At 36.8% G+C, this 13,755-nt stretch overlaps 1 protein-coding gene across 7 annotated transcripts in view; it reads right to left on the bottom strand.

The window, feature by feature from the left end:
• The window catches only part of SLC4A10 (solute carrier family 4 member 10), a 299,064-nt gene that overhangs the window by 153,965 nt on the left and 131,344 nt on the right, over positions 1 to 13,755 (bottom strand). For all 7 annotated transcript variants that reach the window (XM_045480001.1, XM_045480002.1, XM_045480003.1 and 4 more), the window contains exon 3: positions 9,071 to 9,217. In XM_045480001.1, the coding sequence (XP_045335957.1) occupies positions 9,071 to 9,217 (147 nt within the window). The remainder of the gene's footprint in view (positions 1 to 9,070; positions 9,218 to 13,755) is intronic.

The raw sequence follows: 13,755 nt of genomic DNA, 5'->3' as shown, positions 1-13,755 counted from the left end.
GGCACCTCAGTTTTTAAATGTTATTGTTCACACCAGTCTGCAGCCTATATCTTATGCATGATTATATGTACTCAAGAAGAAGGAGAAAAAAGAAATTACATTTATATAGCATATTTGCTTCAGGCATTATTTCTTTTTTACAATGTTAATAATGTGAGGTTTGGTTTTGTTACCAAATATTTTAGGAAGTTTGTCAAACTAAATTTTACAGCAAAATGAACAATAATTGAGTCAATAGCCAAGTCTGGTGCTTCACTACCTCTTCAAAGGAAGATGCCAATTTCCTGGATGGAACATGAATATTTATTTTGAAATGAGACTGGTGAATTCCTATAAATATCAAATGTACTTAAGAAAATCAACAGTGTAATATATACATTTCCAATCCAGTGTATCTTAAAAAAGAACCTGGTACCGCCTTTTTCTTAAAAGTGTACTATCTGGGGGCGCCTGGGTGGCGCAGTCGGTTAAGCGTCCGACTTCAGCCAGGTCACGATCTCGCGGTCCGGTCCGTGAGTTCGAGCCCCGCATCGGGCTCTGGGCTGATGGCTCAGAGCCTGGAGCCTGTTTCCGATTCTGTGTCTCCCTCTCTCTCTGCCCCTCCCCCGTTCATGCTCTGTCTCTCTCTGTCCCAAAAATAAATAAACGTTGAAAAAAAAAATTAAAAAAAAAAAAAAAAAAAAAAGTGTACTATCTGGGTGATAATTTCTAACATCTACCAAACCAAATCTTATCAATATCAAATGAAATACTTCTAATCTGCCAGTTATCTTAGTGGCTGGTTGTTTTGGACTAAAAAAAAAAATCAGTACTTTGAATAGCCATTAAAAAAAACAGCATAAATTGCGATTTTAGAGTTACACTAAGAAATCAATTAAGTCTTTCTGTTAGACCCACCCAGTGTGAGCAGATACAGCCATTTTGTATTGCATGACACCTGTTCTAACTACTCACTCACTTGTCAGCAATCACATCCCAGAGTAGCCATGCCTCAACATTGGTACTATGTTCCTCTTGTTTTTGAATCATTTTTGTCTCATCACTGTTTTCAATGACTTTTTTCAGTTTACTCTGCATCAGTAATCTGGGGATCTATAGTATCATGCATCCAGCCCCAAAACTCAATTGTTGTGCACATGAACTGTACATCTTTCCCCTCATAAATCATCAGGATCACTCACCACACACTTTAAAACACTAGTCATAAAAAAAAAACAAAAAAAAAACAAAAAAAAAACACGAGGACAGTCATGAATAAAGAGAATTTGAAAGTCTGAGGTTGGGTACCAAGTATTTAAAAGACTTCTCTAAGACACAATGGTAAGAGCAATAGTATAGAAAATGATGATTTATTAAAGTAAGATCATCTACTCAAGGACAAGAAGTATTTTATTTGGGTTCAAAATAACCTATAACTTCCTGTAGCCGGTTTTTCATTCTTTAAAGTATAAGTGATTGTACAGGTATTAGGGAATTCTCACAAAAGTCTTTTCATGATTATCCTACCAACATATTTTTAACACCTTAAAGAGGGGCTCAGGTTATGTTTCAATATGGCAAATGTTCAAATGTTTTAAGGACTATTCTTTTAATGTCTATGTACCTTACCATTGCATGACATAAATCATGTAAATTACAGTACTATAAAAATCAGAAAGATGTTTCTAGGCATAAATATTTGTCTTATGTTGATAGATATTTTATTTATTTTTAAGATGGTAACTGAGGACATAGAGCATTATGATACAAACTGTAGCCAAGAATATGGTGGATCAAAATAAGGGCCTATTTCTATAGTTACTAAAATATATGATGGATATAAATAATAGCATAGATAAAGTTGCACTAAGGAATAGTGGTCTTAGTAGTGTTTCTGGAATCTGCAAGACAGATCAAAAGACACCATTAGAACAGTGAAAAGGTAAGCCATAAATGTGAGAAGGTATTTGAGGTATGTAAAAGCACCACGGGACTTACATTGCTAATATATAAAGAAACTCTACAAATCAATGGGAAAAAAAATCCAGTAAAAAAATTCTCAATTAAATTTAAAATTTATTAATTTAATTTTAATTAAATTTAAAAAATTTAAAGCACTAAAGTGGGATAGGCACTTCATAGAAGAGGCTATCCAAATGCCAAAGAGCATATGCAAAGTTGTTCAATCATATCAGTATTCAAGAAATGTGAATTAAAACAACATGGTATTATACACCTTACCAGAATGGCTAATGTTAAGATAATGCCAAGTGTTGACAAGAATGGAAAATGACATAAACCCTCATACTTTTCCGGTGGAAGTATAAATATGCACCCCACTTTGGAAAATTATTTGGCATTATCTACTCAAATTGAAAATACGCATACCAGGGCACCTGGGTGGCTCAGTTGGTTAAGTGTCTGACTTCAGCTCAGGTCATGATCTCACAGCTCATGAGTTCAAGCCCTACATCGGGCTCTGTGCTGACAGCTCAGGGCCTGGAGCCTTCTTTGGATTCTGTATCTCCCTCTCTCTCTGCCCCTCCCCTGCTCACGCTCTCTCTCTCTCAAAAACAAATAAACATTAAAAAAAGTTTTAAGAAAGAAAGCATACATACCCTACAGTTCAACAATAAGTTCTAGGTATGAGAAATACATGTGTGTACCAAGAGATATATAAAAATGTTCAAACCAACAAAAGTAGCTTCAAAATGTAAATGATCCAAATGTCAATCAGTAGAATGCACAGCATATACAAGTAAACAGATACTACACAAAAATGAAAATTAATAAATTAAAACTATGGCCAAAAACGTTGGTGAATCCCACAAAAACAATATTGAGCAATAGAGAAAGACAGAAACAAATATCTCCTATATGACTTCATTTATATGAAGTTCAAAAACTGCCAAAACACCCAGTATAACAAGACAAGCTCACGATCCTTTTGGGGAGGAGAGGTAGGTAGTGACTGGAGGGATCACTAAGAGAGGTTTGTGGAATGCTAGCCAAGATGGCAGTTACATACATGTTGATGATCATTCACTGAGTTGTACATTTATGTGTCCACACTTTAACACTCTTAAATATTTGTTATACATTATAATAAAATGATTTTTTAAATATTAATACTGTTATATAACAGCTAACTGAGAGTTAAATAGGAACAGAAAGTCATTACCCATCACAAAATAGCTTTCTGAAGTCATGTTTTCTATATTTGCTTTCTTATTTCCTGAAGCATATGCACAATTTACTATATAAAACTAGAAAAATCCTAGGCTTAATTCCATGGTTGTGCTAATTTCTATAGTACATTTGTGTCCCATATTTTACCCCAGCATTTTATACAGTCTATGGTTTTTAGATGTATTTCTACTGCTTATAGATTAACTAATTATAATTGATCTACCTCCTATCATCTTTCCTGTTATGTTCTTTGTTGGGAGGCTAAGAAACAAATCAACATTAAAGTGTTCTGAATTTCCCTTGTTGTCTTCATTCTTTCACTGACTTCAGGTTTATGCTTCAAATTTATCATTTTTAAACAACCCATTCATGTTCCCGGTTGAAAATATAATTTCAAGGCACCCGGGTGGTTCAGCTGGTTAAGCAGCTGATTTTGGCTCAGGTCATGATCTCACTGTTTGTGAGTTCAAGCCCAGCGTCAGGCTCTGTGCTGAGAGCCTGGAGCCTGTTTCGAATTCTGTGTCTCCCTCTCTCTCTGCTCCTCCCCAACTCACGCTCTGTCTCTGTCTCTCTCTCTCAAAACTAAACACTAGGGGCGCCTGGGTGGCGCAGTCAGTTAAGCGTCCGACTTCAGCCAGGTCACGATCTCGCGGTCCATGAGTTCGAGCCCCGCATCAGGCTCTGGGCTGATGGCTCAGAGCCTGGAGCCTGTTTCCGATTCTGTGTCTCCCTCTCTCTCTGCCCACCCCCCCCCCCCGTTCATGCTCTGTCTCTCTCTGTCCCAAAAATAAATAAACGTTGAAAAAAAAATTAAAAAAAAAAAAAACTAAACACTAAAAATTGAAATATATATATATATATACACATATACACATACATACATATATAATTTCAAAGTACAAAAGGTAAATATAAGAGATTACATGAAAAATAACAAGATGCCAGATTTTAGCAGTTTTCTAATATCAGAATTGATTGTAATAGGAAGGAGAATAATCATCACATTCTTATACAAACTATCATATTTATTACGTGCAGTAACAAAAGTAGGTTGAACTTATTTGCCAGCATCAAACGTGTTTTCTATAATCAAAGCATCACCACCACCACTACCGCAAAGCTGAAAAGGTGGGTCTATCTTTGGACTCACTAGGAATCACAATTCAATCATCAGATCTGGCAGACTAGAACGAACCATTGCAGGTCTGTGATATATGCATAATCTCTTTTGGCGACAGTAAAGGCCTGTTCACTTGTATCTGGATGCAGCACTAACACAACCGGGTCCCTAACAACACTGCCTTACACAACTAGGTCATATAATAAAGTGGGATCTGGCTGATGTTCCTCATACAGTTTGGTGACAAAAATTTCTTAAGAGTGCCGAAATTCAAACATTTACCCCAAAATCTTTTTATTAAATTGATGTTTGCTCCAGAAATATGAGATAAATTATCACATGTCTCCACAGATCCATACTCCAATTTACAACCTAAACTTCCAGGTTCCTGGAAGCAGAGTGGGACCTATGTTCCCTCACATTCTCCTTTATCCTATATCACTTTGGAAACTGAATTCTGAAGAATTTTCAGGCACCTGTAAGAATGTCTTCAAAATATTTTCTTTGAAATCCTTTCAAGTAAAATAAATATTTTTTAATGTTTATTTTTATTTTTGAGAGAAAGAGACAGAGATGAAGAGAGAGTGGGAACACGGGAGGGACAGAAAGAGAGGGAGACACAGAATCCGGAGCAGGCTCCAGGCTCTGAGCTGCCAGTACAGAGCCCGATGTGGGGCTTGAACTCACGGACTGCAAGATCATGACCTGAGCTGAAGTCAGATGCTTAACTGACTGAGCCACCCAGATGCCCCTAAAATAAATATTCTTAATAAATATTCTCAGAAATTTTCTATGAAGCCTTCAGCATAGTAATCTCATATATGCTCACAGATATATCAAAGCAGAATATCAAAGCCCAAATCAAGTGGGATGGTGTTTATAACATGGATATGACTGGGTAGTTGATTATCAAGGCACCTGAACTGACTGTGGGTTAGGAATAAAGACAGATGATTGGTCCTGAAGAAGCTTAAAAAAAAGAAGTGAAATCTAGGAAGTTCTACTGCTTAGAGACCACCAGGGTGCCAAACATTTGTCCCTGATAAAACAGATCTTAGGTCTAAATGTCAACAGAGATACTCAGATGGTTGGGGGAGGAAGGAAGTAGGTGGCATCCAAAAATAGTGGCTGACACATCAGAGGGAGAATCTGGGCCACCTGACTAATTTCCAGTTTTACCAAATAAAGAGGCAGAAGCTTCTTCAGATCAATGGTTCTTGATCCTAGCTGGATATTAAATCACCTAGGATACTTTTTAAAGAATAACAGTGCCTAAGGAAATATCCAATATTTTTTTTTTTTCAACGTTTATTTATTTTTGGGACAGAGAGAGACAGAGCATGAACGGGGGAGGGGCAGAGAGAGAGGGAGACACAGAATCTGAAACAGGCTCCAGGCTCTGAGCCATCAGCCCAGAGCCTGACGCGGGGCTCGAACTCACAGACCGCGAGATCGTGACCTGGCTGAAGTCGGACGCTTAACCAACTGCGCCACCCAGGCGCCCCAGGAAATATCCAATATTAATTGAAGTCTTTGAGGGTGGGGCCCAACATCAATATTTTTTAAAGGTCCTCAGATGATTCTACTGTATAACAGGGTTTGACAAGGAACACTCTAGAGCTTTATTTGTCAACTTGTAGTGTGTATATCAGTTATCTAAGTATATTATTAATGTACAGATTCTGATTCGAAAGGTCTGGGGTAGGGCCTGAGATTCTGCATTTCTAACAAGCTCCCATGTGATGCTAATATCACTAGTTCATGGGCCACACTTGAAATAGCAAAATTTCTAGAACAGTGGATCTGAAGCTTGGCTGCACATTAGAATTATCTGGGGGTACTTCAACCAAATACCTACATTTAGGCCCCACCCCCAGAGATCCTGATGGGTATGGGGCTTGACCATCAATATGTTCTGAAAACTCCTCTAAGTGTAGTCAATGTTGAGAACAACTGTTGTGAAAAACTGACATACTGCATTAAGCCATAAGAAAAAAAAATGATGTCAGAAGCAGGGGGAACAAGTTTATTTACGTTTATTTAGTAAGCATTTCTCAGGTGATGTGAATATATTGTCTCAAATACTAGAGATGAAAACTCGAAGTAGCCATTAAAGTTTAGCCCAACATATATAATCCATTCTCAGAATCTAAGAGAGAATCTGTATATAAGCAGGTAGAGGATTGGATGAGACAAATCTACCTAATTTTCACTTTATTACATTCCCAGACTCCACCTCAGAAAACAAAACAAAACAAAACAAAAAAACACCTGAAAATGACGGGGACCCTTATATACCTCTGAGCCCACTGACTCAGAGATGACCATCCTTATATCATGCAGGTGAAGGTTCCCAGAATACGTTTCCTTACACACTCCAGACAACAGTCATTCTAACTCTGGCAGAAATACATGCTACTGGGGGAAGGTTAATGCTCTAACTATACACACTGATTGAAACAAGGAGCATACTGATGCCAGTGCCTCTCTAAGAAAAACAACTGGGAAACTATACAAATACTACAAATTAATATATAGTCAAAATAATCTGAATGGCCCAAAGGAAGATCATACCTCTGAAAATTATCCACTTCAGGATCAAAAGAAAATGCCCAGCAATAGCTGGGAATCATCAATAGACTATAAATTATAAACAGAGACTCTATCAAGCAGAACAACAAAAACTAGTTAGGAAAGGACAAGAGGAAATGTAAAGAAAATAGTACATGATAAGAAAAAATTTTAAGAAAACTAAAAATGCAACCACAAAATAAACCAATAACAGAAATAGTAAAATGCAAAACTGATATTGCAGATAATCAAATGGATAATATGAGAGACTAACTTTAAACTACAGAGGAAAATGACAAAGAGCAAATATAACTAATCCAACAGGCAGATAATTAATATTCACAAAGAAGATAACAAAGGAAGTGGAACAGAATCAGATAAAATAGGAAAATGTGCTCTAAGTGGAAAAATATCAGTATATGCACATTGGAAAGGCTTTTTAATACACCCACCATTAGGCCTGTCTTAGCAAATTTCTTAATTAAAGGGACACAGAAAAATGTCTATAAGCATTCAGGCTTAAAAGATACAATGTTAAAAAATGAAAGAAAAAAAACACCCATAGAGACCATAGACTTCTCTGCAACACTTATTGAAAACATATTGAATAAAGCAATATTTATAGAATATTAAGAGCAAAATTGTTACTCCAAACGTTATATCCACTAACTTCATATCTGAATACAAGATAATGACTAGAGTGGTATTGTGGGTTTGAGCGGGGGTCAGGGATTATCTAAAATGGGAGTCTCTCTCATGTTTAAAAGATGCTGAGAATAATCCAGTTGCAAGGAAGAGGTCAACCAGATTATAAATTGTGTACATTTCCAGGTAGGAGGAAACAGGAAATAAAACATAACTGAAAAGAAAACTCCCTTGTTACATCAAAAGAAAGTTTCAGATACAGGCACATAGGAGAGAATGGGAATGAGTTGGTTCTGATGACACATTTTCCCTCCAAAGTAGAAAGCATCCACTAAGTGATAGTGAAAAAACGGATGTTGAAGAATGATGAAAAAGTTTGAAAAATAGTCAATTTGAAAATCAAAGAAATGCAATAGAACTGGGAGGCACTGTTGAAGGTTGATTGTGTCATGAATTTAAATAGTTACAATCTGCCCTGCTGAATGATTATGGTCAGCACAGCGGGCCCATTGTGGAGGCAGGGAGAAAGCAAGAACATGGAGGGACCCCCAACTTAAGTATGGTTAAGTGGGAGTAATCGTATGAATAAAATTAAAACAATAAACCTATGATATTCAGAATATTAGCAAAAGTATTAGTAAAATTATAGGCTATGAAATCAGAGTAGAATAATAAAATGATGCAAGAGAGATGGCAGCATGGATAGAAAAAAGTAGAGTGGTCAAGGAGTTGCACAGGTAGACAAGAAGGAGAGACACATGTTCTGAAAGCATTGACGATCTCAGAGCAAAGTACTTATGGTTGAGTAGGGGAACTAGGTGCAGTGAAGGAGAGGGTCATAAGAGATGGGAAAGCCAGGTTCTTGGTTATGTCATGAACACAGGCATTCATGGCACTCAGAAATTGTTAATAGTTACCGTATCACTATAGTTTGATATTCTGTATCTACTTTGAAAGGAAGAACATTCAAAATAGTAGAATGTCCATGTCTTAAGAGGGAAATTTGGGCAGCATCAGCAATGGTGTATGTGGGAACTTAATAAAGGCATTCCCGTCTGGATTTTTAACTACTTCCAGCAATGACTATTATTTGAATATGTGTGTGTGTGTGTGTGTGTGTATATATATTTACATATATATATATATATATATATATATTTATATATACAATAAAGGGTTTATACAACTAAGTTTTACTACGTATGTGTATTTCCTCAATCACAAGGCTATATAAATATATATATAATTATATATTATATACACTATACATTATATAGAAATATATATATAATATATATATACAATAAAGGGTTTATACAACTAAGTTTTACTACTTATGTGTATTTCCTCAATCACAAGGCTAAGCCAATTCTCAACTTCACAAAGCACAAGTTGTGTTCAATCAAGTTTTTTTTATCTCTCACTTCTCCCCCATCTGCCCAACCAACATCTTTTGTAAAAGTATAAACAATTTTATGAGTATGAGGCATTATTGCTAATTATGGATTTAGCAAGTATATTATTACCATCGTAAATTTAATAAAAAACAAGGAGAAAGAGTCTTACCAAAGGAAGGTGACTCCCTTCCATCCTCTAATCCCGAATCTCTCTCTCTGTCTCTCTTTCTGTGTTTATGACCACGATGCCTGTGACGTCGATGGCTTTTTCTTCCTCCCAGGGGCACATGAACTCCAATAAATAGTGTCCGATGACCTTCATCAGAAGCAAATGCACAAATTAAACTCTGAATTATTCCAGAGTACAGAGGATAATGATTTACATATTTTTTTTTAATTTTTTTTTTCAACGTTTATTTATTTTTGGGACAGAGAGAGACAGAGCATGAACGGGGGAGGGGCAGAGAGAGAGGGAGACACAGAATCGGAAACAGGCTCCAGGCTCTGAGCCATCAGGCCAGAGCCCGACGCGGGGCTCGAACTCACGGACCGTGAGATCGTGACCTGGCTGAAGTCGGACGCTCAACCGACTGCGCCACCCAGGCGCCCCTGATTTACATATTAATGGAACTCCATTCAATTCAATCCAGCAAGTCGTTTTAGAATGTTTATGATAATGTACATCTTGGGGCTTAGCACTGTATTTTTGCATTTATACCTATTTGAGTATACCACAAATCTACCACAAACACTTATAATACTGATTATTTGGTTGTATATTTTATAATCACCTTTAATTTATTGTCTTAATCTCTCTGTGTCTATTCTCCATAGTTTATACTCGTCTCATTAAAAAAAAAATTAAAAAGCAATTGTTCTATTTTCTCCCTACCTCCAACTAATGGTGTTTTCTTGCCAGTTCCCTTCCCTTCACAGTTAAGAATGTGAAAAAGTCACTATCTAATAAAATAGATTCCACTAAGGTCCCCATTAATGCCAAATCCCATGAAATTTTTTCAGGTCTGTTATTTCTATCTGTGGCACTTGATACTTGACCACTCTCTCTACGACCCCTTTCTCCTGGTACTCCTCCTCCTCTTTTGTTTTGTTCCTATTAGTTTTCTTTGCTGGTTCCTCTTCTATTCACCCACTCAAGGTTGGATATCCCCAGATTCCATCTTTGACCGTATGATTTCAGCTGATACATACATATTATGGGCTTTGAGATCTAAAATTTGATGCCAGATTGCTCTCTTGGACTGTAGGCCTATGTATCCATCCACCTATCAGACATATTACTGCGATATCCTTTTCACAGGCACATCAGACTCAACATGCCCGTGGAATTAGTCCTTTTCTTTGTCTCCCAAGGATCTACTATCATCTATCTTAGTAAGTGCACCATCTATCCAGTCATCTCAAAGCCCATCTAAGTTATCATCAGGTCCTCCTTTACATCTCTTAAATCCATTCCTTCTTCAGTATCCCTAGTGCTATTCTCTTAGTTGGACTCTGATCCTGTCTTACCATGACTCTTAGAACATTCTCCTTACTGCTTTTTTTTTTTTCTTTCCTAGCTGCATTCTTGTCCCACCTCTTATCAATCTTGAATGCTGGTGGCTTTTTTTTTTTTTTTTCAAAAAAGCAAATCTGACTAATTATTCCCCTGCTTTAAACTCACTGATTATTCGCTGTTGCCTGTAAGATAAAGCTTTTAGTACTCTATAAGACCAAACAGTATCTTGCCTCTGCCTATTTCTCTGGCCAGGCTTCTAAATACACTCTGCTTCACAAACTATGAGCCAGTATGAGCCTCTTCATCCCTTGATAGCCAGATGTTCTCAAGTCTCTGTTTTTACTTAATATTGTTCTTATTCTTCCAACTGTAGGAAATGTCTTTACCTTGTCTCTCCTGACTATCTGATAAATACCTACTCATCTCTCAAGTCTAGTGTAAGGATTATGCCACCTATAAAATTTTCTATACCCTCTCACTCTAAATACAGTTGACTACTCTCTCCCTTAAGGACCCTCTAGTGCTTAATCAATAACTCTTAATTGTAATTATTTACCTATAAGTAGTTTTCTTCCTAGGGAAGGCCAATATGTTAGTCAATTTGTATCTTTAGCACCTGACACAGTGCCTGGCATACAACAGATGCCTAACAAATGTTTACTGAGATAACAAATATTTTATTGAGTGGTATTGTGCTAGGTATCAAGAATACAAATATAAACAAGATATTATTTTATTCTTATAAGTCAGCAGGTTTCAGCCCTTCCCAACTTGTATAAAAAGTGGAACTCACAAGTGTGATATATTGCCCTGGGTATCCCTGCCTTGAACAAATATATCAAAATCAATGAAGAGATATGAACCCCAAAACAGATATACATTAACCTGTGCATTCAATACAATCACAAATTTCTTCCTTTTATTTTAGTTAACATACAGTACAATATTGGTTTCAGTAATAGAAATCAGTGATTCATAACTTACATACGACACCAAGTGCTCATCACAAGTGCCCTCCTTAATACCCATCAATACCCGTCACCTGACATTATTTCAATGTTAACTAGAACAAATAATCTAAAATGTATAGGGAAAAACTGAAAGAAAAATAATCAACAACATTTTGATGAAGCTCAGGGAGGGAGAATTTACCTTATCAAATATCAAAATACACCACAAAGTTGTATACTTAAAATAATTCCCAAATGTTGGCACCTTAAGTGTTAGTAATTTCAACTTACTTCGACCATTGCTACATTCTTATTCTCTAATATGTTGAAGATTATTAATCAGGGAGAATGTGCAAAACAAGAAAGAATTCAGATGGAGTCTTGTATAAAACTAGCATTTAAGAATCAGAAAAAAGAGGGCGCCTGGGTGGCTCAGTCCGTTAAGCGTCCAGTGCCTGGTGTTGTCTCAAAGTCATGATCTCACAGTTTGAGTTCGAGCCCCACGTCTGGCCCTGTGCTGACAGCATGGAGCCTGCTTGCAATTCTCTCTCTGCTCTTCCCCCACTCGTTCTCTCTCTCAAAATAAAGAAATAAGGTTTTTAAAAAAGAATCAGAAAAAGAGAAACCAAAGTTTAAAATTTAAAAACATGAAGTCACAGGCTTTCAATTCAATATGGGAGATTAGGGGCGCCTGGGTGGCTCAGTTGGTTAAGTGTCTGACTTCAGCTCAAGTCATGTCTAATGGTTCATGAGTTTGAGCCTCACACTGGGCTTGCTGCAATCAGCACAGTGCCCACTTTGGATCCTCTGTCCTACTCTCTCTCTCTCTGCCCCTCTCCCCCTCTCATAAATAAAGGAGATTAGATACCTGCTTTTTATCTCTATTTTCTCTATTAACTATCTTCTTAATGCCAAGTTAGGAGACAGTTTCCTTTTTCTCGTTTTAAAGTTTATGAATTTATTTGGGGAGGGTGGGGTGGGGTAGAAACAGGGAGAGAGGGAGAATCCCAAGAAGACTCCACACTGTCAGTGCAGAGCCTGATAGAGGACTCAAACCCACAAACAATGAGATCATGACCTCAGCCAATCAAGAGTCAGAGGCTCAACCCACAGAGTCACCCTGGTGCCTCTAGGAAACAATTTCTTAAACAGAACTAACCATAAAAAAATGATTAATAAGTTCTATTACATTTATGTCAGGAACTTGTCTTCATTACAAGAGTTGGGGAGGGGGGCAAAAACATAAAAATATATTTCTAACACATATAACTGATAAAGGACTAATAAACCAGATATAAAAAGAAATCCTACAAATCCTAAGAAAAAGATAAAAACTGAATAGGAGCACAGGCAAAAATTTTAAATAGACACTTAAGAGACAAGAAAATACAAATTGCTAATATGGGTAGGAAAAGGTGCTCTACTCCACTAGCTCTCAGGGAAATGGAAATTGAAACCATAATTAGATACCTCTATACTCCCACCATCTTGGCAAAAATTGAAATGGTTGACAATTCTATGTTTTGTTGTGGTACAGACCAGTTTCTCATCTAGTACCAGTAGTATTATACAGAACTACTTTGAAAGAATATAGCATTTTTATTGAAATTGACAATATGCATACTTTATAATCCAACAATTTCCCTAGACCCTAGAGAATTGCATGAAGATGTAAAAATGTATAAGAAACATGTATAAGAATCTCTATAGCTGCACTGGTTATAAAGACAAAGTGCTGGAAACAACCCCAAAATACATTAACTGAATGCATAATAAAGTAGGGAGGTATTCACACCATGGGATATATACAATAATAGTGAACAAACCACAGATACGCACAACGTAGAGGAATCTCACAAACAGTACTGTGCAAAAAATGTATATATAATTTGCTTTATAAAGATTTAAAAATGGAAAAACTAAAATATTTTGTTCAGAGATGCATATATAAGAAAAGATTAATACAAAAATCAGAATAGTTGTTTACGTCTACAATAAAAGTGAATAGAAGCTGTGACTGGGGAGAGGCACATGAGGAGCTTCTGGGACATTAGAAATGTTCTGTTTCTTGATACAAGTTTTTGCTTCAATAATGTTTATGAAAATTTATGCATAAGCTTTCTGCTCTTTTCTGTATGTATGTTTCATTTCAAAATTTAGAAATCAGGGGTGCCTGGGTAGCTCCGTCGGTTAAGTGTCTGACTTCAGTTCAGGTCATGATCTCATGGTTTGTGGGTTCAGGCCCCACGTTGAGCTCTGTGCTGACAGTTCAGAGCCTGGAGCCTGCTTCAGATTCTGTGTCTCCCTCTCTCTCTCTGCCCCTCCTCTGCTCATGGTCTCTCTCTCTCTCTCTCTCTCTCTCAAAAATAAACACACATTAAAATTTTT

This window comes from Leopardus geoffroyi, chromosome C1 (assembly GCF_018350155.1).
Source record: "Leopardus geoffroyi isolate Oge1 chromosome C1, O.geoffroyi_Oge1_pat1.0, whole genome shotgun sequence".
NCBI classification, from domain to species: domain Eukaryota; kingdom Metazoa; phylum Chordata; class Mammalia; order Carnivora; family Felidae; genus Leopardus; species Leopardus geoffroyi.
This window is presented reverse-complemented; position numbering and strand designations above follow the sequence as displayed.